Here is a 22435-nt window from a genome sequence, read left to right as displayed (position 1 = left end):
CATAATATTATGTATCAAATAATATTTAGTATATTTTGATTCAATGGACTCATTTATAGTTATTTTATTGTAGTAATCAAAACACTACATTAGTCTAAAACACGGTAACAGATGAAAAAGTTTTTGAATGACGATTTGATTATTTTTAAAATTAGAGATATTATTTGAAAAAAAAAAAAAAGAAAAGGCATCGATTGACAAATACTTCAATTTTTTCTAGGGAAATTGCCCAAGAATTTATGAAAAACTTGAGAAGAATTATTTAGGCAATGATAGAGTATTATTTCTTTCTATTTTTTATTTCTCTCTCCTCTATATTTGAAATTCTTATTTCTACCATCAAGGAAATTATTTTATTAGTGCAAAACCGAAAGTTTTGTGAACTAAAAAGTGGTGTTTGATTGTTGTGAATGCACTACTTGCAAGTCATTGTAGCAAATAATACACGGACACCTCACTCATGTACTGCAAGTATATTTATGATTTATGTAGCAAAATAATCCATTTACAATGATTTCTTCTCTGCTTTCATCTTCTCTCCTCTCTTGCAGCTGTTACAACAAGAACCCAGCATTCCCTTAATGCCTCTGTTGCTGGATAACTCCATCAAGAATATAGAATGAATGATTCAGCAACTCGAATGATTAATTTGGCAGATATATACTGGAATTTCATAAATATCTCTCAAGTAGAAGCATCACATTTGTGTTGCCATAAATCAAATTACAAAAGATTGGCAATACAGTCGGGGCCTGACAGGATTTAGACCTCCATCGAGTGAGCCTTTTCACTGGAGACTGGGCAAGCTCCATCCCACAACTCCCTCAGCTCATTTCTTCTCCAAGAAAGGAAAATAACAGGCCCCAGAGTCGATGGTACCTGCAGTAACATCACTTTGTGAGAAAGTAATTTACAATTTCTTTTACTTGATCAAAATTTAGAAACCTTAAAGTGAGATGCCGTATGATGTTTCATCTTACCAGATAAAGTAGAGCAGGTTGAGGCGACTGAGTTAATATCCCAGCAGACAAGGCACTAACCAACCCAATTGCATATCCAGAGAGTGAACACCATAAGTATTTGTCCCCACTTGACCGAGATTTTTCTAATGGAGTAGCCATATCTCTAGTCTTCCTATGGTCAAAACAGAGAACCAAAGCTAGAAGCATGCCAGGGATAGCCTACAGAATCAGCAAACACACTGTGATTGGTTTTGTAATGGGCATCATAATCATCGGTTTTTACAGATATGGTTCACTAGCACATTTTCGAGGAGCTGTGGAATGGCTCACTGTCTCACAGTGCTCAACAGTATTAAGTAATGCCAATTCAACTGTCATTTCTCATGCAAATGAAAATTAGAGGGTCTCCAGCTAAATATTGTAATGCCATGGGCAAAAATGAAATCCTGAAACCCTATAATTTAAGACACTCATACATGCAGATATTGGTAATAAAATGAAAAACAATCTTCAATTTCTTAAGGATAACATGATCCCAAAACAAGGTGCCATCTTATTAAAGCCAAATATGAGTTACCTTATTCAACATGAAGAACTGCAAGATCTAAATAATACAAGGTTAGCAATGTGACAAAAAATTATTTTATAAGCATACAAATGTTCCACAGATGGTAATGATTATGACATGCACCGTACTTGAACAGCAAAGTGATTGAACATGTTTATCTGTTTTAGACAAAAGAAAACGGTAATTTGCTAGAACCCTTGCAGATTCTAAACTTGGAGTTGATCTCTTTAGGGGATCAGCCTCCGTGGAACTCTATAGGGGTTCCTCTCTCTAAGTTGCTGCTCAAAGGCTGCAGAAAAGATTCATCTATTGCTTATCAAAAGAAGATGAATACATGACTATTTATAGGGTTTCTAAAACCTAACTCATAATAGGACTCCTATTCAAGACTCCTAATATGACTCCTACTCAAGACTCTTATTCCTTTACAACTTCTAATTCTTCTTTAAGAAATAATCTCCAAACCCTAGCCGGCCTCTTCACCTCTTTAATAGGGGTCGGCTTAGGTAGATTTTACATAAATACCCCTCTCAATTAGGACTCTCCTAGCTAGAGTCTTAACAGACCCGTCCTCTTCAAATCAGTCTTGTCCTCGAGGCTAACGATCCATGAATTCTGGGAATTTGATCTTCAAGTCGTCATAGTTCTCCCAAGTGGCACCTTCTGCTGGTAAGTTCGCCCATTGTATTAGCACTTCAATAGTGGGTCGTTGTCGTCGAGTCACGATTCATCGATCAATAATGACACTTGATTGGGTCGAGAGTTCTTCTTGGGTAGTTATATTTGGTGGATGGCTTTGGGCTATCTCCAAGCACCTGTTCACCACTCCCGTCTGGCCGTCGGTTTGTGGGTGATACGCCATACTCCTTTTCAATTTAGTGCCCTGCATATGAAATAACTTTGTCCAAAATCTACTCGTGAAGATGCAAGTAGAATTTGGCACAAGCACAATGCGTCCCTTATAGCGCAATTCTTTTGAGTCCCAACTGTAATGAGCCACGGGGCTTGGTGTTTCCTTCAATTTTTTTATGATCTTACTGGTTTCCGAATCTTTCTGCCATTCCATCTTAATATCCTCAAGGAAGTCACTGGTCGGAAGTGAAACGATCAAAAATTCTGCTTGCTCGGGTAGCCGCGAAAGCGCATCTGCAACAACATTCTCTTTTCCCTTTTTGTAATGTTATTTCATAATCAATTCAAGAAGTTTTGTTACCCATTTTTGCTGCTCAGGGGATGATATCTTTTGCTCCAAAAAGTACTTGAGTCTTCTATGGTCGGTTTTAATTTGAAATCGTCGACCGATCAATAGGGTCTCCACCTCGTTGCTGCGTGCACAATGGCGAGCATCTCCTTATCATATATTGACATATCTTGATGGGAGGGAGATAATGCCTTGTTAGTGTATGCGAGTGGTCGACCATCTTGCATAAGAATGTCTCCAATTCCGACTCCAGATGCGTCGACCTCAATAATGAAGGGTCGGCTGAAATCTAGTAGTGCTAGCATCGGCGTCGTCGTCATGGCTGCCTTAAGTTTGTCGAAGGCAGCGGAGGCTTTGTCCGACCATTGGAAGACATTATTTTTCAGAAAGGAAGTGGTGCACTGATCTTTCCATAGTTTTTCACGAACTTGCGGTAGTAGCCTGTTAAACCCAGAAAGCCATGTAGCAATTTTATGTTCCACGGGGTCAGCCAGTTCTGCATTGCTTCTATTTTGGAGGGGTCCACCATCACACCTTCCTTTGATATGATATGCCCAAGATATTCCATCTTTTGTTGAAGAAAACAAAAATTCGTAGTGGTCGTTGTGTGTTCGAAAGGCAGTTTTCGGTATGTCTTTTTCGCACACTCGTATTTGATGATATCCGGATCGAAGGTCCAGCTTTGTGAAGATTTGTGCTCCCTTTCATCTAGCAATTCATCTACTACTGGAATAGGGTATTTATCCTTAATGGTTATGCCATTGAGAGCTCGGTAATCAACACATATTCGCCTTGTTTCGTCCTTGCATACAAGTAGCACCGGTGAAGAGTAGAGGCTGCAACTTGGCCGAATAACTCCTGTTTCAAGCATCTCTTTTACAATCTTTTCTATTTCATCCTTCTGGAGATGTAGATACTGATATGGCCGAGTATTTGCTGGAGGTTTGCCTGGAAGAATCGTTATATAATGATCATGCCAACGGGTAAAGAGGTAGGTTGTGCGATTCGTCAAATATATCTGAAAATTCAGCAAGCAAAGGGAGTAGGTTTGGATCTATAAATTCTATTACCTCTCCCTTAGTTTGCTGCTCAAGTTGTACCAAAAAGCCACTGCATGCTTTATGCAAAACCTTCTCAATTTGTTGTGTGCAAATCGTCGTTACGTCGCCCCCACGTTTCCCATACAGTATCACTTGTTTCTCCTTACTGTAAAATTTCATAATTAGTTGCATAAAATTCAAAAAAACATCACCTAATATCGTCAACCATTTAATTCTGAGTATGGCCTCATGATCATCAAGAGGGAGGAAGAAATATGCAATTATCTCTTGGTCCTGCAGCAACAGTTTCACTCGCAGGCGCTTACGATCATACTTCAAAATCCATCCGTCGGCGACCTTAACGTCAAGCCTACTGCAATTCTCGATAGGTAAGGCCATCCGGATAGCAACCTTATTATTTATGAAGTTATTAGTACTGCCCGTGTTGATGAGAACAGTGATCGATTGTTGTTTGAGAAGACCTCCAACTTTCATCATTTGCGGGTTTGAGTAGCCAGCTAGTGCATGTACCGTAACTTCGATCGGTTGTGGCACTTCTTCTGCATCTTCTTCTTCATGTTCAAGGCTCTCTTCTGGATGTTCAATGACCTCTTCTTCTACTGGTTCAATCATAAGAAGTCTCCCTTTACTACAGCGATGCTCACGGCTCCACGGCTCGTTGCAATGCCAACATAACCCCTTCGCATATCGTTCCCGAAGCTCTTCTCTTGTCAACCTCTTTGGTGCAGGGACTCGGTCGACAATAGGGGGGGCTGAGGGCTTCAGTATTGTTGGTCGAGGAGCGACCCTAGTCCTCCGAGCTTCATGGTTCAATCGCTCCTCTTGATGTCGTGCGAAAGAGATGGCCGCCATAAGCGTGTACGATTGTCACGCTTTAACTTCTCCCCGGATCTCCGACTTCAAGCTCTCAATGAAGGTCCCCAATAGCTGTTTTTTAGACCAATCACGAGTTTGATTAGATAACCTTTCAAACCTGGTTTGGTACTCTTGAATGGTGGAGGTTTGTTGGATCTTTGCTAGTTGTCCGTCAATGTTCTCGTAATCGGTTGGTCCGAAGCGGATCAGCAGTCCTTCTTTGAATTGTCGCCATAAGAGGACTCCATGAGTGTGTTCAAACCAATCAAACCATTGTATGGCATCCCCTTCAAGATGTATAGCTACAATTTTCACCATAGATGCGTCCGTGGTTTTGTGGTACCGAAAATATCGCTCCGCGCGCGAGATCTAACAAATCGAGTCTCCTTCTTCCCATCTAGGGAAGTCCACCCTCATGCGTGGATAGTTGGGGTCGGTCATAGAGCCTCCCCTCCCTTGGAAGTCATCTCTTCAGGCTTGGTACGATTGGGCAAAGCTCTCTCCTTGATGTGATTTCTTCGGGCTTAGTGGTCGGCCCAATCTGAGTTCGACAAAGACCGTCCGAATCTTAACCTCCATTTGCGCCTCGAAGGCTTCGAATTTAGCATTAATTGCCTCCTCATATACCATAGTATATGCCTCCAAATATGTGACGTTAAGATCTCTCTTTTGTTGTCGGGTTAAAGGCATGTATAGGTTGAGAGAAGTGATGGTCGAAAGGGTTGGTGGATTGGTGGATGTAGGCTGCGGTTTAGGCTTGTTTTGTGGCTGTTTTGGGTGCAGTTTAAGGGTGTGGTTTGGTGGAGTTTTAGGGCTGTGGATAAAAGTTTTGGATCTATGGTAGATGGCAGCAAAGGTTTGATAGAAATCAGTGGAAGTTGCTGCAAATATGTGCTGTCTTGTAAGAGCAGAATTATCGTCGAAGAAACAACGGTTTCTCGACGAAATTTCCACAAAAAACTTAGAGATTTGAGGAGGAAATCGATAGCAAAATCTCAATTTATATGACAGCAAGGATGTCCAATTTAATCAAGAAAATTTTGGCAATATAACAGCAAGGAAATTGGTGCAAGTTGCGATAACAGAATTCTCGTCGAAAAATTTCAGCAGTTTGCGACGAAAATTTGCAGCAACACAAAATCGTTTTTAGAGATGAATTCCTCAATATATCAATATTAGATGAAAGCCAAGATGATTTATAAAGTGTATAAGAAATTTCGTTCAAAAATGATTGCAAATAGATCGGTTAAGACAACAATATGAGGCTGAAATTTTTTGCAGATTTTCAAGTATAGCAGATTGGACGTAAAAGAACAGTGGTTTATATTAAAAACTTTTCGTCGAAACGAAAGGGGAATCCACTATTAGGAAGTGTCAAAGCTATCATAAAAATTTCATAGAGATTTGGACAGAAAAAACATAGTAGCAAGATTAAACAAACTGTGCTATGCGGTTGGAATTTTACAGTACAGATTTTCAAGTATAGCAGTTTAGCCGTAAAAGATCAATGGTTTATATTGAGAATTTTTTGACAAAACCAAAGGGAAATCTACTGTTAGGAAGTGTCAAAGCTGTCATAAAAATTTCATAGAGATTTGGATAGAAAAAACGCAGTAGCAAGATCAAACAGACTGTGCTATGCGGTTGGAATTCTGCAATGTATCTTTCGTCGTAGAGATAAAAACTTTGCGATGAAAAGTTTATGCAACAATTTTAGAACATTTTTTTTTTGGATTTTTGAATAAGGATAACTAAATTGCAACAGTAGTAAGGTAGGAAATCAAAACTTGTTGCAATTCACGGGGAGATCAAAGGATAATCCGTGATGGTGGAGATGACGGCGGAATTTAACGATGATCTTTTAAGCAATTGTGGGAATTGCTTTGAGCGACTGTGGAGGGTTGATGGATGGTTGTGGAAGGGCAGCGAGACGCCAAGAATGCTACTCTGATACCAGGTGTTAGAACCCTTGCAGATTCTAAACTTGGGGTTGATCTCTTTAGGCGATCGGCCTCCTTGGAACTCTATAGGGGTTCCTCCCTCTAAGTTGCTACTCAAAGGCTGCAGAAAAGATTCATCTATTGCTTATCAAAAGAGGATAAATACATGGCTATTTATAGGGTTTCTAAACCCTAAATCCTAATAGGACTCCTACTCAATTAAGACTCATACTCAAGACTCCTAATAGGACTCCTACTCAAGACTCCTATTCCTTTACAACTCCTAATTCTTCTTTAAGAAATAACCTCCAAACCCTAGCCGGCCTCTTCACCTCTTTAATAGGGGTCGGCTTAAGTAGATTTTACATGAATGCCCCTCTAAATTAGGACTCTCCTAGCTAGAGTCATAATATAATTTTGGTTCTTCATAAGCTATGAAAGTAAGGCATTACAAACTTGAGCTTAAACAAATATGATCTTTTCTTATAGCAAGAGAAAGATTGGCTATCAGCTCATTCTTGGAGTTAAATGAAGAAATTTAAAAACAGAATCTCTCTTATCAATACCCAATAGTTCCTCTTCGTGTATCCTGTGTTCCTACATGGTGGAGCTATGTAAAATTTCTCAAAAGGCAAGTTGTACACAGTAAAGAAAGACCAACAAAGTGATCTTCCCTGTGCCATTTGTCTCATTTAGAATACTGGTAGAGCTACATGTCTTTGTCTTAAAAAAAAGGATTGTGTGGGATCTGAACCAAAGTGGTTGCTACACCATCGAAAAACAGAATCAAGATCAGGCCACATATAGAGTGTGGTGGAAGAAAGGTGGAAGAAAATCTCCATCTCTATGAATATAGAGCAGCAATTTAGTGATCAAGGCCAATTTTTGTGCCCAAACTTTAAAAAATAAAAACACTTCAAAACATGCCCAGAAATTTTAACTGGAAGTCAAAGCAGAAGAGTAGAATGCATAAATACATTTACCATGTGGGACTGAAAGCAACAAGAACCATGCACATAACAGAAACCCACTAGAATTGCACAGTGATCATATAACATCCACCACCACTCTCTAGCTAAGGCACATTAGAAGAAAAGTATGGCTCAAGTTATACACGACAACATAGAAAAGGATCAACAAGGAAATGCATGCTGCATTATAAGGACTCGTATTAGTATGGTATTACAGATCTAGAAAAGATAAGTCTGTAAATTTGTCATCAGGAATAAAATAACAAGTCAATGTCATCAAAATCCAAGTATAGAGTAGGCAAATGATAATAAATTGAAAATATCAATGAGGATTAGTAATGTCTGTAACAGAGAGAAAATAGATTAGGAAAAAGAATATAGGAGGTAAAGAAAGAAGCTTCAACATCAATTAGTATACCTTCTTTAATCGAAAAGGTTCATACAAGCAGGGTCTGCCGTATTGAACCGTACCGCCCGGTATGGGCGGTACGTACCGGTCCGACAGGTTGTCGGTACGCGGACCGCCTGTTACCGGTCCGAGTGTACTGTAGCACTGTAGCAGTGCTACAGTACTCGGCAAACCTGGATGTACCGCTCGGTATACCGTACCGTACCGGTACCGAGCCCAGGTCGAAATACCGGTACAGTACGATATTACGAACCTTGCATACAAGAACTATCTTAGTATCATACAAGACCACGAGTCTAAACATAAATCTAAACAAAGACTCAGTTATTTTATATCATTGCCTAACCAACAATAACTGAAGAAAAGAATTGAGTGAAATATTTTTATATCTAGACTATAATAAAATTTAGGGTTAAGATTTATTTTAGCCCATGTGGTTTTGACCATGGACCACTTAAACCCTTATGGTTTACTCGTATATAAAATAACTCATACATTTAAACCCCCCCCCCCCCCCCCATTAAGTCTGAGTTAACAGACTTTAGAATCTGCTTATGTGACATGTTGACTCATAATAAACTATTAATATAATGACATGTGTAATTTAAATTTTAAAAAAAGATCCATTTTAGCCCCTATGCTTTTGGCCATGGACCACTTAATTCCTTATGGTTTTGTTTGTATCTTAAATAACCAATACATTTTTAAAAACATAGCATATAAGCTCCTCCCATCAAGTCTGAGTTAACAGACATTAGAGTCTGCTTACGTAACTTGCTGACTCACAATAAATCATTAATATAATGATTTGTGTAATTTAAGTTTTTTTAAAAAAATCTATCTCGACGACGAAGAGGAAGTGGCAGAGGCCGTAGTGACGAACAAAGGTGGAGAGGCAGAGGTTGCAAAGGCCGGAGGTAGAGGTGAAGGAGAGCTGGACCTCACGTCGTAGGCGTGACGATTAAAGGTGCAGGAGAGGACGAAGTGGGAGGCAATGGAGACGAAAACGCCCAAGAGGAGTAAGAGGGACCAAGAGACTATTGTATGCCTAGCATCAGACCCGTCGATGCACATCCACCTGAGGTAGGACCGAAAGCTCCTGAGCTTATCATCAGCGTGGGAGAGGCCATGTGCATACAACGCCCTGCTAGGTTATAATGGCTTGATGCTGTTGGTGGCGGTCATTTCCATAACAATGCCTCCTCCCGCCATTGATGGTAGTCTCAATTTTTTTAATTTAAATTACACGTGTTATCATATTAATGGTTTATTGTGAGTCAGCATGCCATGCAAGCAGACTCCAACGTCTATTAACTCAGACTTGATAGAAGGGGCTTATATGCTATGTTTTTTAAAATATAAAGGTTATTTTAAACACGAGTAAAACCATAAGAGCTTAAGTGATTCATAACCAAAATCACAAGGGCTAAAATGGATTTTTTTCAAAAACTTAAATTACACATGTCATCATATTAATAGTTTATTATGAGTCAACATGCCACGTAAGCAGACTCTAATGTTTATTAACATAGACTTGACGAGGGGAGCTTATATGCTATTTTTTTGAAAATATAGGGATTATTTTAGACATGAGTAAATCACAAGGACTTAAGTGATCCATGGTCAAAATCAGAAGGACTAAAATGGACCTCAACCCTAAAATTTATAACAAAGACTTTTTCTAATCCAACTAAATGCCTATTCCAATGCAGTAATTAGCTAATCTTGTGCACCCTAAGTAGGACTGGTGGTTCAACTATAAATGGACTCTAAATTGAATATAAATCCAAACCAAAACTAGGCGTAAGACAAGATGAGATTGACTCTAGAATGTCTTAAGCTGAATTTGTAACAACTAATAGAAACTAACTTAAAAGAAAACTAAATATGGAATATAAAATGAGAACACGACTAACACCAAGTCCTAGACCTTCAACTAAACCAATTAGGTGTCTTATGATACCTTTTGCACTTAAGTCTTTTCATATCAAGTCCTTTAGTTCAAGTATTTGATTCTCAATCCACAGTCATCGGTACCATTTTCTTAAAAGAAGATATCAATGTATCATAGTTCTCATCCCAGGGAAGTTGAGCCATAATTTTAACTTCCAATTATTACAAGACTGAAGATGGTCCAGTCCGTTATCTCGAGTATTCTGCTACTTCATCTACCAATCCCCAAACGCTAAACATTGCTGTCCAGTGCAGCAGCTCTCCAATACCTGATTTTGAAGCCAAACAACTCTAATGGAAGATTAAATCTATTCTAATATGACATTAGATTGCCTCAACATTCAGCATTATCAAACTCTTTCTAGTTTCAAATTCATAAGAACAGTGCCAAAGATCATCACATTTGGCATACATTATGAAAAGTGAGAAGATCATGACCACAAAAATGTTTACCACGTCTAGAATATCATTTCAAAAATAGAAAGATAATAAAGTGACTACTTGGCTACCATTACTGAAAATATTTGAATTACACAGGGCACTCTAAACACTTATCATTCATAACAAAATAAGCTAACTTATAAATGTCATAACAATGTCAAGTGCAAAATGTAACATACCATGTCGCCTAGTCCGAGCATCATGTACTCTCCATGACCGCTCCCAGTAATTACCTGCCCACCGATCAAATTTCTTGGGAACACAAGCTTAACAGGAAGCTCCAGCTTCTTTGTGATTAGATGTAATCCTGGAAGGCTCAAGCTAGTTGCCACTTTGTGAACAGGGTTAGATGCCTTTTGTGTTGCAACTGAGACCATAACATTTGCTCCAAAAAACCTCTCCGAGAAGAAGACCCAGAAAATATCATACAAAAACAAGCAAACAAGAAGCAGTGCACATATCTTGATATTAGGTAGTCGCACATGGCTGACAAAAGCTATACATATGCAAATCCCCAGGATATTGTTCAGAATCCAATTTCCAGTAACTAGCCAAGCTGCCACAGTTCCTGTACAAAGCAGCAATAAAATTCCTTGGCTGCGTGTGAGCGGCTTGGGACAGCACCTAGAAACAAGAGGGTCCATTAAACCAAACTGCGATCTGATGTAGGCCATGTACGGGGAGAGACAGAAATAGAGAGCAGATGCCGAAGCAACAGCCGTGAAGGCAGTTATAAACTGGGATACTGATGAAAAGAGATAGAACATCAATAAGAGGCTACAAGAGCTAGCAAGGGGGATCATAAGTGCTTGAGATCGGTCTAATGTGATCGACGACTCTGAAAAATCCAGGTTCCTTGCCATTTCCTTGCCATGATCCAGAGCTCTGGAGGCTGATGCAAAAGTCACAAAGATCGCAGTTGCAATGAGAGTGAGGGACGCCGGTTCAAGTAAGTAAGCAAGCTTCCACAGGGACTCCATTTTAGTAATAGTAACACAAGATCCCGTCTTTATCTGCTGTCACACTATAGACACATCAATGGGACTTCCATGAATCAGTAATCAGAAGTACAGATCTTTGTCTCATGTTTTTCAATATGAATACTCCAAAATTTCTTGGTGGATACAGCTGAATGTCCTGGATAGATCAAAAGGTTATCGCTCCTAAGTTACATACATCGTCACATCAAATTGAAAAGTTTACATATTCGGCCTTTAAATTACGTGAGAATCGAAGAAGCGACGAAGATTAAGACGGTATTAAACTAATGTTCAAGACGAAGTCCGAGATGAGAAATCATATCCAAAGAATAGAAGAAACAAGACACAGAGCGCATGTTTTAGATGGACAAGAAGAGGGATCCACGGATATTTACCTGTGCAAGAAGAAATCCGTTGCCTCTGCCACGAGGAGAAGACGAACCAAGAGGTGTCGCGGAGAAGAGGGCCAGAGATCAGATTTTGGATTAGGGTTTGTGAATATGAGGGAATTTTAGGGCATCGAGTGAGTTTTCGAGAGAACCTGATCAAGACTTCCGATCGATCAGGTTTTGAAGGCTTTCCGCCACGGAAGAGGACTCGCGAGGCGGAGACTCCCGAAACTGTTCCCACGACCAAGCACCGCAATGGGGTTGACTTGGGTTCCGAGGCGATGAGCTGCCCATATCACCACCCACCGCAGACTCTTTAATCCGCCGTTTCCTTTTATATAAAATATAAAATTAAAATGATCTATTAAAAAATATTGAATGATTTTTTAGAAAATATTCTTATCTTAGATATTTTCCTTATCGGTACCTCCTATTTTATTTTTTTTCAAATAATATTTTTAATTAAAAAATACTCGTCCCTCAATTTTTTATTTATTATAGTATTTTGATCACGATAATCAAAATACTGTAAAACCTATTTAAAATATTATAAATGAGTAATGATAATATTATCATTATAAAAATATAATATTATAATTTTACTAACTATATCATCTATAATATTATAATTTTCAACTAACTATAAGTATAAAAATATTCCAACCTCAATTCAACTAACTATAAGTATAAAAATATAATATTATAATTTTCTACATAATATCATCTATAATATTTTAATAACATCTATAATAGTTTCAATACATCAATAATATTTTAATAACATCTATAATATTTTCATAACATCTATAAAAATTCAACTAACTATAAGTATAAAAATATAATATTATCAGAATTCTTATGATGTTGCAAATGGTTCTATCCGTAATGGGTATATGATGTCCTAATAGATAGGTAGATACATTTTCGTCTTCATCTACATGTAAATTATTATAAAATAGCCTAACAAATCTAAGGTAGATAGGTTCACTGATTTGAAAGATTGGAAGAATGTCTAGATTAGTAAACCATTGAATATATTCTAAATCATTTAATTCATCTAAATCAATATATTTACCCTTTAAATATGTCTAGGTTCTATGGAAGAAAATTTTAGGGCATGTTGATTAGAATCGAAAAGTGGGGAGTCGTAATTTTCATCTAATCTTCTCTTCCCTTTATCCCTGGAGGATCTTCTAGAACCCATTGAGACTACAATAATAAAGACAAATAAGGAGCAAGAATAAGTAATACAAAGGGGAAACAATTTGGTGTAGAGATTACCTTAGTAGTTCTCCTTTTCTAGTGATCTTTAAAAGAATGTCGGAGATTGATCCTTGATCTAGTGGGAAGTGGGGATTTTTGAGTTACTAGAGGGAGAGCAATATGTTTGGAGCTGTTTGGAGTTTGGAGGAGTGTAAAATGTGTTGGGGTCGGTTCTACCGTCGGTCCTAACTTGTGTTTATAAGGGGGCAAGTTGCAGGCGGTGGCACCGTTGGCTGGGCGGTGCTACCGCCTACAACATGTGACAACTAGCGGTGCTACCACCAGCTGGGCGATGCCACTGCCTATAAGTAGTGAGCACTGCTCATAAAGCACACACACTCACACACATCATTATGTAAAATTTGCATCATAAGAGGAGAAGATCCATATTAAAACATCATATAAAACTTATAAAATATATACCTGATTCATCATACAAAACTCATAAAATACATACTATAAGTTCATGAATCAAGTGAGCGAACTTTGTAAAATAAAAATCGAGAAAGTCCAAAAATAAAATTCAATAATATTCATGCATTTGGACAATTTAACATCCCTAATTCCCTTCTAATGAAATCAAATTGTTCTTCACTTAATGGTTTTGTAAAGATATTGGCTAATTGATGTTTCGTATTAATAAACTCTAATATTACATCATGATTATTAACAAGATCTTGTATGAAGTGATGCCTAATGTTAACGTGTTTAGTTCTAGAGTGTTGAATAGGATTTTTTGCTAAGCATATTACACTAGTGTTATCACACTTTATAGGTACGTTTTTCAGGTCAATTCCATAATCCTTTAAAGTATTTTTCATCCATATAACTTGAGCACAACATGCACCAACTGCTATGTACTCCGCTTCGATTGTAGATAATGCAACCAAGTTTTGTTTCTTGGAAGATCAAGAAACGAGTGCGTGTCCTAACAATTGACACGTTCCTGATGTGCTTTTTCTATCTAAACTATAGCAAAATCTACATCAGCATAACCGAACAATTCAAAATTCTTAGATTTAGGATACCATAATCTTAATTTAAATGAGATTTAGTATACTTAGTTTAGGAGTTCATTTTAGGTATCTATATATTCTTTTAACAACTTTTAAATGAGATTACTTAGGGTTAGATTGAAATCTAGCATAAAGTCCTACGCTTAACATGATGTTCGATCTAGTTATGGTGAGGTAAAGCAAATTACCTATCATACCCTTATAAGCTTTTTGATCAAAACTTTCTCCACATCAATGTATAACTTAGTGGAGATACTCATAGGAGTGTTGATAGCATTTGAACTATCTATATTAAATCTTTTTAGCAAGTCTAAAGTATATTTTATTTGATTAAGAAAAATACCATTGCTAAATTGTTTAATTTGTAAGCTTAAAAAAAAGGTTAGTTCCCCCATTATGCTCATTTCAAATTCTAGACTCATAGCAAATGATTCACATAAGGATTCATTTGTAGAATAAAAAATAATGTCATCAATATAAATTTGAACAATAAAAAAATTATTTTTAAATTTTTAATAAACAATATAGTATCGACCTTGCATTTAGAGAAATTATTATAAATTAGAAATGAGCTAAGTCTCTTATACTAAGCCCTTGGGGCTTGTTTCAATTCATAGAGAGCTTTAGTCAATTTAAACACATGATTAGGAAAATTATCATTCTCAAATCCGGGAGGTTGTTCAACATAAACTTCTTCGGAGATAAAGCCATTAAGAAAAGCATTAACATCCATTTGAAATAACTTAAAATTATTACTACTATCATAGGCAAGGAGCATCTTTATGACTTCTAATTATGCCATAGGAGTGAAAGTTTCTTTATAATCAATACATTTTTCTTGGTTGAAACCCTTAGCCACTAATCTAGCCTTGTTTTTAACCACGATACCAAATTCATCTTGCTTGTTTCTAAAGACCCATTTAGTACTAATAACTAAATGATCATTTGGCTTTAGAACAAGCTTCCACACTTTATTTCTCTTAAATTGATTCAATTCTTCTTGCATTATGATAACCCATGAATCACCTTTTATGGCTTTATTAATGTATTTAGATTCAATCTGGGAGAGAAAAGCAGCATTGGCATAAAAATTCTTAAGAGAAGAATGAGTTTGAACCCCTTTCGATGTGTCTCATATAATTAGCTCCTTAGGATGAGCATCTACATACTTCCATTCCTTCAGTAAAAAAGGTTCAAAAGAAGATGCCTCCAAGTTGCTAGATGCAGAAAAGGATTCATTTAAATTTAAAGTATCAAATTTAAGATCATCATCAAAATTATTTTTTAACTTTAAAAATTTCATTAAAAACAACATAAATAGATTCTTCTATAACTAAAGTTCTTTTATTGAAGATTCGAAAAGCCTTTGAAATAGAAGAATAACTAAGAAAAATTCCTTCATTGGATTTTGCATCAAACTTTCATAAGGTATCTTTTTTATTCAAAATAAAATATTTATACCCGAAAACTTTAAAGTATGAAACGTTGGGTTTTTTGTTGTTCCACAACTCATAAGGAGTTTTGGAAAGTAATGGTCTTACTAGAACTCTATTCATAACATAGCATGTCGTATTTACGGCTTCGGCCTAAAAATATTTGGGTAGGCTATGTTCATTTAACATGGTTTTAGCAATTTCTTATAAGTTTCTATTCTTTCTTTCTACTACTCCATTTTGTTGAGGATTTCTTGGAGTAGAGAAGTTGTGGTTGTATCCATTAGATTTACAAAATTCTTGGAAATCATAGTTTTGAAATTCACCATCGTGATCACCTTGAGTTGACGAAATCATAAAACCTTTTTCATTTTGAACAAGTTTACAAAACTTAGAGAAATACCTAAAGCAATCATTTTTGTATACTAAGAAGTAAGTCCAAGTATATCTACTATAATCGTCAACAATAACAAAGGCATATTTGCTACCTCCTAGGCTTGATATAGCAATTGGTCCAAGCAAGTCCATATGGATCAATTGCAATGATCTAGAGGTGTTTATTTGATTCTTTAGTTTGAAACTACCTTTTATTTGTTTCCTAGTTGACATGCATCATATATATTGTCTTTAACGAATTTAATGTGAGGAATTCCTCCCACAAGTTCTTTAGATGAGATTTGAGAGATTAGTTTCATGCTAGCATGACCCAATCTCCTATGCCAAAGCCAAGCATCGTCATTCAAAACCGAAAAACATATTTCATTGCAAAGATTATTAATGTCAATAGTGTATATGTTATTTTGTTTTAGTGCAATCAAAGATGTGTTTTTGTATAGTTTTTCAATAATATAAGTATTAGATTCAAATTTAACAATATATCCTTTATCATATAATTGACTAATGCTTAAGAGGTTATACTTTAAGTCATCAACCAATAACACATCTTCAATAAAGAAGTTGGATTTATTACTTATAGTTCCTTTGCTAATGATTTTACCCTTGTTGTTATCTCCGAAGGTGACATATCCTTCGTCTATGCTAGTGAGCTTAGAGAATTAAGATGGATCTCCGGTCATATACCTTGAGCATTCACTATCAAGGTACCATCTCTTGCTCATAGCTTGTGATGGTACATTTTTCTATAAAAAAGGATAATTTTTAGGTATATATTTGACCTTGAGTACCTCAAAAATTGATCTACATAGCTTATTATGTTGCATTGAGTTATTTGAGGTTCTTTTAGGAACCCAAATCAATTTATGTAGATATTTCTTGAATGGACAATGATAAGCTACATGCCCAAATTTAAAACAAAAGTTGCATTTATTTCGGGATGAAACATGCAAAATAGAGCCTCTAACAAAGGTGGTTGATTTTGGTGAGAGTTACTTACAAATCCGATTCTGTCTTTTTTATGAACGTGACCCTTGTTGGCAAGGATCATATTCAAGGACTTACTACCAACCTCAAAATTTTCTAGGGTTTCCTTGAGTAGCAAGTTTTCCTTTCTAAGTATTTCTAATTCGTCACATTTCGTACATAGAGCTAAACTATCATTGTGCTCAACTTTTAATCTATTATAATCACTAATAAGAGAATTATGCTCCTTTTTAACAATTTATATTTTTTACTAATTGATTTACATTCATCAAATAAATCATGAAAAGCATTTAATAGTTCATTAAAGGATAAATTTGTGTCAATTGAATTACTTACCTAATCTTCGATAGCCATTAGCATATAGTACGCAACTTGCTCGGTGTTGGTTGGCTCCTCTTCTTCGTATGCACTTGAGTCATCCTCTTCTTCTTTGGTTGCTTCCTCTTTGCTTGGAGACATTCACTCTTGAAGTGTCCCGGCTTCTTACATTCATACCATATCACTTGTTCTTTCTTAGGTTTAAATTTATTTTTAGTATATTTTTAAATTTATTTTTTTTATGATTTTTTTGAATTTTTTGTTAAGAGTGCCAGGTCATCATCATAATCCTCATCACTTGAATTTTCTTTCAAGTGGTCTTCTTTTGTTCTCAGTGTCATATCCTTCCTGTTCTTTGGAAGGGTATCCTCAAGCTCTTCATTAGCTTTACATGTCATCTCATAGGTCATTAGTGACTCAATTAGTTCTTCGAGAGGAAAATTATTTAGATCATTGGTCTCTTGAATGACCATTACTTTAGGGCCCCAAATCTTTGGAAGGATTCTTAAAATTTTATTAATAAGTTTAAAATCTGAGAAACTTTTACCAATTCCTTTTAGACCATTGATGACATCTGTAAATCGGGTGTATATGTCTCCAATGGTCTCACTCGGTTTCATTCGAAATAACTCATAAGTGTGCACTAAAAGATTAATTTTTGACTCCTTCACTCTACTAGTGCCTTCATGAGTCACTTCGAGTATATGCCAAATATCAAAAGTTGATTGACAAATAGACGTATGATTGAACTCGTTTTTATCTAAGGCACAAAACAAGGCATTCATAGCCTTGGCGTTTAAGGCAAAAGTCTTCTTCTCCAACTCATTCCAATTGTTCATTGGAAGAGAAGACTTTTAAAACACATTTTCTATAATATTCCATAATTCGAAATCCATTGAAATTAGGAAGTTCCTCATTCTAGTTTTCCAATATATGTAATCTGTCCCATTGAATATAGGTGGACGTGTAATTGAATGACTCTCTTAGTTGTCGGCAAATGCCATCTCTCTTGGGTTTTAAACTAAACGAGAGTGAACCTTGCTCTGATACCAATTGTTAGTGCAGCGAAAAATTCTTCGATTTCGTAAAATATTTCGTACGTTCAATGAAAATCGATTTAGAAAGATAGTAACTTGAAACGTATGAAAGCGTAAACGTAGTGAAAGCAAGATGAGGAGGAGAAACAGTTTGCTATGAAATGAATTGCAATTAAAGTAAATTGCTCAAAACAAAATACAAACCATAATTTAGAGTGGTTCGGTCAATGTGACCTACATCCACTTTCGGATTCCTCCTCCATCGAGGTCATCGGTGTCCACTAAAGGCCTTCCTTCAATAGGTGAACCAACCCCCTTTTACAGCTCTTTCTCCTTTTATCGGGTTTAGGAGAGAACCCTTACAAGCCTTACTCCTCTTTCTTGAATGATTGCATAGCTAAAAGAGGGAGGAGGAAAACTCTAGCACTTTTACACCCCAAAGATTCAAGATTATAATCACAATTCGATGCCCTTTCATGCAGAAAAGGGTGGGGTATTTATAGGCCCCAATGACTTTCAAAAATGGAGCCAAAAAGTATCTCATCCCGGATTTTCGGGGTATTGGCAGTACCACCGTCATTACTAGGCAGTACCACCGCCTAACACCTGACACTGGGCGGTACCACTGCCTGACAAAGCTCGGAGACCGAGCTCTAGTAGTGCCACCGTCGGCAGCATTAACTTTCAGCGGTACCATCGCCCAGTTTGGGCGGTACCACCCCTTAGAAATCCTAAGGGCACTGCTTTCCAGGTGGTGCCACCGCCGGTTAGAGTCTAGCAACCTGGTTGGTCCTTGTATTCGGACCAAACCATCCTAGCTCCAAGCCTAGTTGGCCCCTAACAGAGTTGATGGGATTACAATTTTTCACTCGGCGAACCTCCGACGAACTTCTTGGCGAGTCTTCTGGTAAACTCCCAACCAACTCTCGGTTAGTCTTCCAGCATGCTTCCGGCGATCTCCTGACGTGCTTTTAGAGAGTCTTCAAGTGTGCTTCCGGTGATTTCACGATTAACTCTCGGCAAGCTCCCAGTATATTGTTCGAGTCTTCGACTCCGGCCCATCATCTACTTTACGCCTTATCGCTATTGTAGTTAATCCTGCACACTTATCTCAACACATGGATTAGATCAAATAATTTACCAATTGGTTTCATCATCAAAATTCGAGATTCAACAGCTTGCTCATCTCAAAAGAGAAGCAAAGATTGCTAACTTGCATATTTCAATAAGCAAAAGTTACTTTCTTGAACATATCAAATATTACTAGCTTATATTTTCTAAAATGATGTAAAAATTTGCTAGCTTATATAATAAAAAACTTGCTAGAATTGCTAGCTTGAACATTACAAAGGAAGAAAAAATTACACTTCTCAAAAGAGAAAAAAGAACTCACTAGCTTACATGTTCTAAAGTGATGAGAAATTTACTAAATTCCTAAGCTTATATCTCTAAAACATTGATAGTTGCACTTCTCCTTTTTGTTGATGACAAAGGGAGAGAAGTTATAATGATGATTATGCATGGAATGATGTATTGAAAATTTGATTATGTATGATTTTATGATGACATATTGCTTGGATTTTTGAATTCAAGAGTTCTATCAATATGATGTTGGGAAAATCTTGGGGGCGACATCATATATGTAGTGGAAGAATAAGAAAACAAAATCCCCTATTCCTAAAGAGATGTTCGTCGTCATGCAAAGATTGGTGCGCAAAATTTGCGAAACTTAAAACCGCGTATAGAGTAGATTGTGTTACCTAGGAAGATCGTATATCCCTATTTCCTTGTAGATCTTTAGGAGAGGGTGAAGGAGGTCAAGCGTCCTCCTCTCTAGCGATGATCCACACATCAGGGCTACAACGACACTCCTCAAAACTCTAGGCCTGCTCTAAGGTGGAGAGGGGGAGGAGAATAAGAGAGGCAAGAAAAGGCTCTAGCCTATGAGGCTCTGAATCCCTCCTATTTATAGAGTCCCCCTATCAAAACCTAATGGATCCTCCCATAGTGGGTATTGGATCTGCATCCAATTACCCAAGCCTTTTAGATTAGTGGATCTCTATCCAATAATCTCTCATGGGCTCTTATTGGATCTCGTCCATAGGATCCAATAATTCAGGGGCTTATTGGATATCTAATAAGATAGAGGCTCCGACGGATATCTCATATCCGAACCTCTACTCATCGCAATGCCTACCATATGTGTGTGACCCTCTAAGCCCAATATCGAGCTGGCCATGAGTCATACCTGTCAGAACTCCTTCTAACTTAGTGAATTATTATCTCTGTAATAATTCACTTGACTCATCGACTACGGACGTGTTGGGAAATATTGGGGGCAACATCACATGCGCAGCGGAAGAACATGAAAACAAAATCCTCGATTCCCAAAGAGATGTTCGTCGTCGTGCGAAGATTGGTGCGTAAAATCCGCGAAACTTAAAACTACGTATAGAGTAGATTGTGTTACCTAGGGAGATCGTATATCCCTGTTCCCTTGCACATCCTTAGGAGAGGGTGAAGGAGGTTAAGCGTCCTCCTCTTTAGCGGTGATCCACACAGTAGGGTTATGACAACGCTCCTCAAAACTCCAGGCCTACTCTGAGGTGGAGAGGGGAGGAGAATATGAGAGGCAAGCAAAGGCTCTAGCCTATGAGGCTATGAATCCCTCCTATTTATAGAGGTCCCCTATCAAACCCTAATGGATCCTCGCCTAGTGGGTATTGGATCTGCATCCAATAACCTAAGCCTTTTAGATTAGTGGATCTCTATCCAATAATCTCTCATGGGCTCTTATTGGATCTCGTCCATGGGATCCAATAATTCAGGGGCTTATTGGATATCCAATAAGACAAAGGCTCCGTCGGATATCTCATATCCGAACCTCTACTCATCGCAATGCCTACCATATGTGTGTGACCCTCTAGGCCCAATATTGAGCTAGTCGTAAGTCATACCTATCAGAACTCCTTCTAACTTAGTAAATTATTATCTCTGTAATAATTCACTTGACTCATCGACTACGGACGTACTAGGCCACTACGCCGTAGTCCCTAGACGATACAGGGGAATCCAATCTATTGGACCTGTCTATCCTCGGTTACTGTGTAACTATAGTCCCTCATCCATCTAATATCCCAGAGACCGTATATCGAGCATGGTGCTGTCAGACCCATACGGTTTCTACTCGAGTCTCGCTCTAATCGGATTCTCCCGGAGAACTCTTTTTCTCTCAACCCGAATAACCTTGGCTAGGGATTTGTCTGAGCAAGAACACATGGGATATTCCTCTCATAATGCCGAGAGTGGATGATCCTCTATCGACACTCAATAGCCCTCGTAAGGTCGACTACCACTCCCAATAACCAGTTGTACTAGATCTGGGACAGCTAAACCTATAAGTCTGGTATCAAAGAGTGGAGCACTCATACAGGACATCCTTGGTGTCTCAAGTCTAAGGACAAGATACACCACTAGGATTACGGAATCGCTGTCTAACAATAAGGCATCATCAACCATCCAGCATTCCGTAAGCGGAGCAATCAGTGAACTTATTTTCCAATGAGCACCTGCACTGTATCCCTAGTGTCCCTACACAAGCAGCTATGAGACCAGTTGCATCCATCATATGGATGGACATACAACACACCAGTCTATTCGGTTATCACGATATCCTTCTCGAGTAACCTGTGATCGGGATTATTTAGGATATGTGTTTAAAGGTGAATCGATCTCATTATCGTGATCTCATCACGATCCGATTTCCATTGCACAAATCCAAGGACATCACAATATATATATATATATATATATATATATATATATATATATATATATATATATATATATATATATATATATATATATATATGCAATAGTTATAAAGTGATATATGCCAAAATATAATAAACAAAAAGATTCTGTATTAAGTCACATGTGTCATCACTCACGTGATTGGCTTGTTGGGCACCTATGACTAGCAGGACGTATTAGGCCACTACGCCGTAGTCCCCATACGATACAGGAGAATCCAATTCATTGGACTTATTTGTCCTTAGTTACTGTGTACCTATAGTCCCTCATCCATCTAATATCCCAGAGACCGTATATCGAGCATGGTGCTGTCAGACCCATACGGTTTCTACTCGAGTCTCGCTCTAATCAGATTCTCCCGGAGAACTCTTTCTCTCTCAACCTGAATGACCCTGGCTAGGGATTTGTCTGAACAAGAACACATGGGATATTCCTCTTATGACGT

General features: G+C 37.6%; 1 protein-coding gene across 2 annotated transcripts; it reads right to left on the bottom strand.

Annotated features, from left to right (window-relative positions):
- Positions 1-461: 461 nt before the first annotated feature.
- Positions 462-12022, bottom strand: LOC135623195 (signal peptide peptidase-like 1). 2 transcript variants are annotated; one of them, XM_065125861.1, is made up of 5 exons: positions 11883-12022; positions 11737-11761; positions 10541-11374; positions 981-1181; positions 462-879 (listed from the first exon to the last, which is right to left on the bottom strand). In XM_065125861.1, exons 3-5 carry the CDS (start codon positions 11339-11341, stop codon positions 763-765), a joined length of 1119 nt encoding a protein of 372 aa, XP_064981933.1. In that variant the 5' UTR covers positions 11342-11374; positions 11737-11761; positions 11883-12022; the 3' UTR covers positions 462-762. The 2 variants fall into 2 exon arrangements, with proteins under 2 accessions (XP_064981933.1, XP_064981927.1); XM_065125855.1 differs by having other exon boundaries at positions 10541-11498; positions 11883-12021.
- Between the last annotated feature and the right edge of the window lie 10413 nt (positions 12023-22435).

The sequence above is a fragment of the Musa acuminata genome, chromosome BXJ1-3 (assembly GCF_036884655.1).
Source record: "Musa acuminata AAA Group cultivar baxijiao chromosome BXJ1-3, Cavendish_Baxijiao_AAA, whole genome shotgun sequence".
Lineage (NCBI taxonomy): Eukaryota > Viridiplantae > Streptophyta > Magnoliopsida > Zingiberales > Musaceae > Musa > Musa acuminata.
Note: the sequence above shows the minus strand (reverse complement) of the source record. Positions and strands in the feature narration are given on the sequence as shown.

Coding starts and splice junctions, on each gene's coding strand:
- LOC135623195 (XM_065125861.1), bottom strand. CDS start 11,341: ATGGAGTCCCTGTGGAAGCTTGCTTACTTACTTGAACCGGCGTCCCTC. Junction 1,182..10,540: donor TGCTCGGACTAGGCGACATG/GTATGTTACATT, acceptor CTGATTCTGTAG/GCTATCCCTGGCATGCTTCT. Junction 880..980: donor AACCTGCTCTACTTTATCTG/GTAAGATGAAAC, acceptor ATGTTACTGCAG/GTACCATCGACTCTGGGGCC.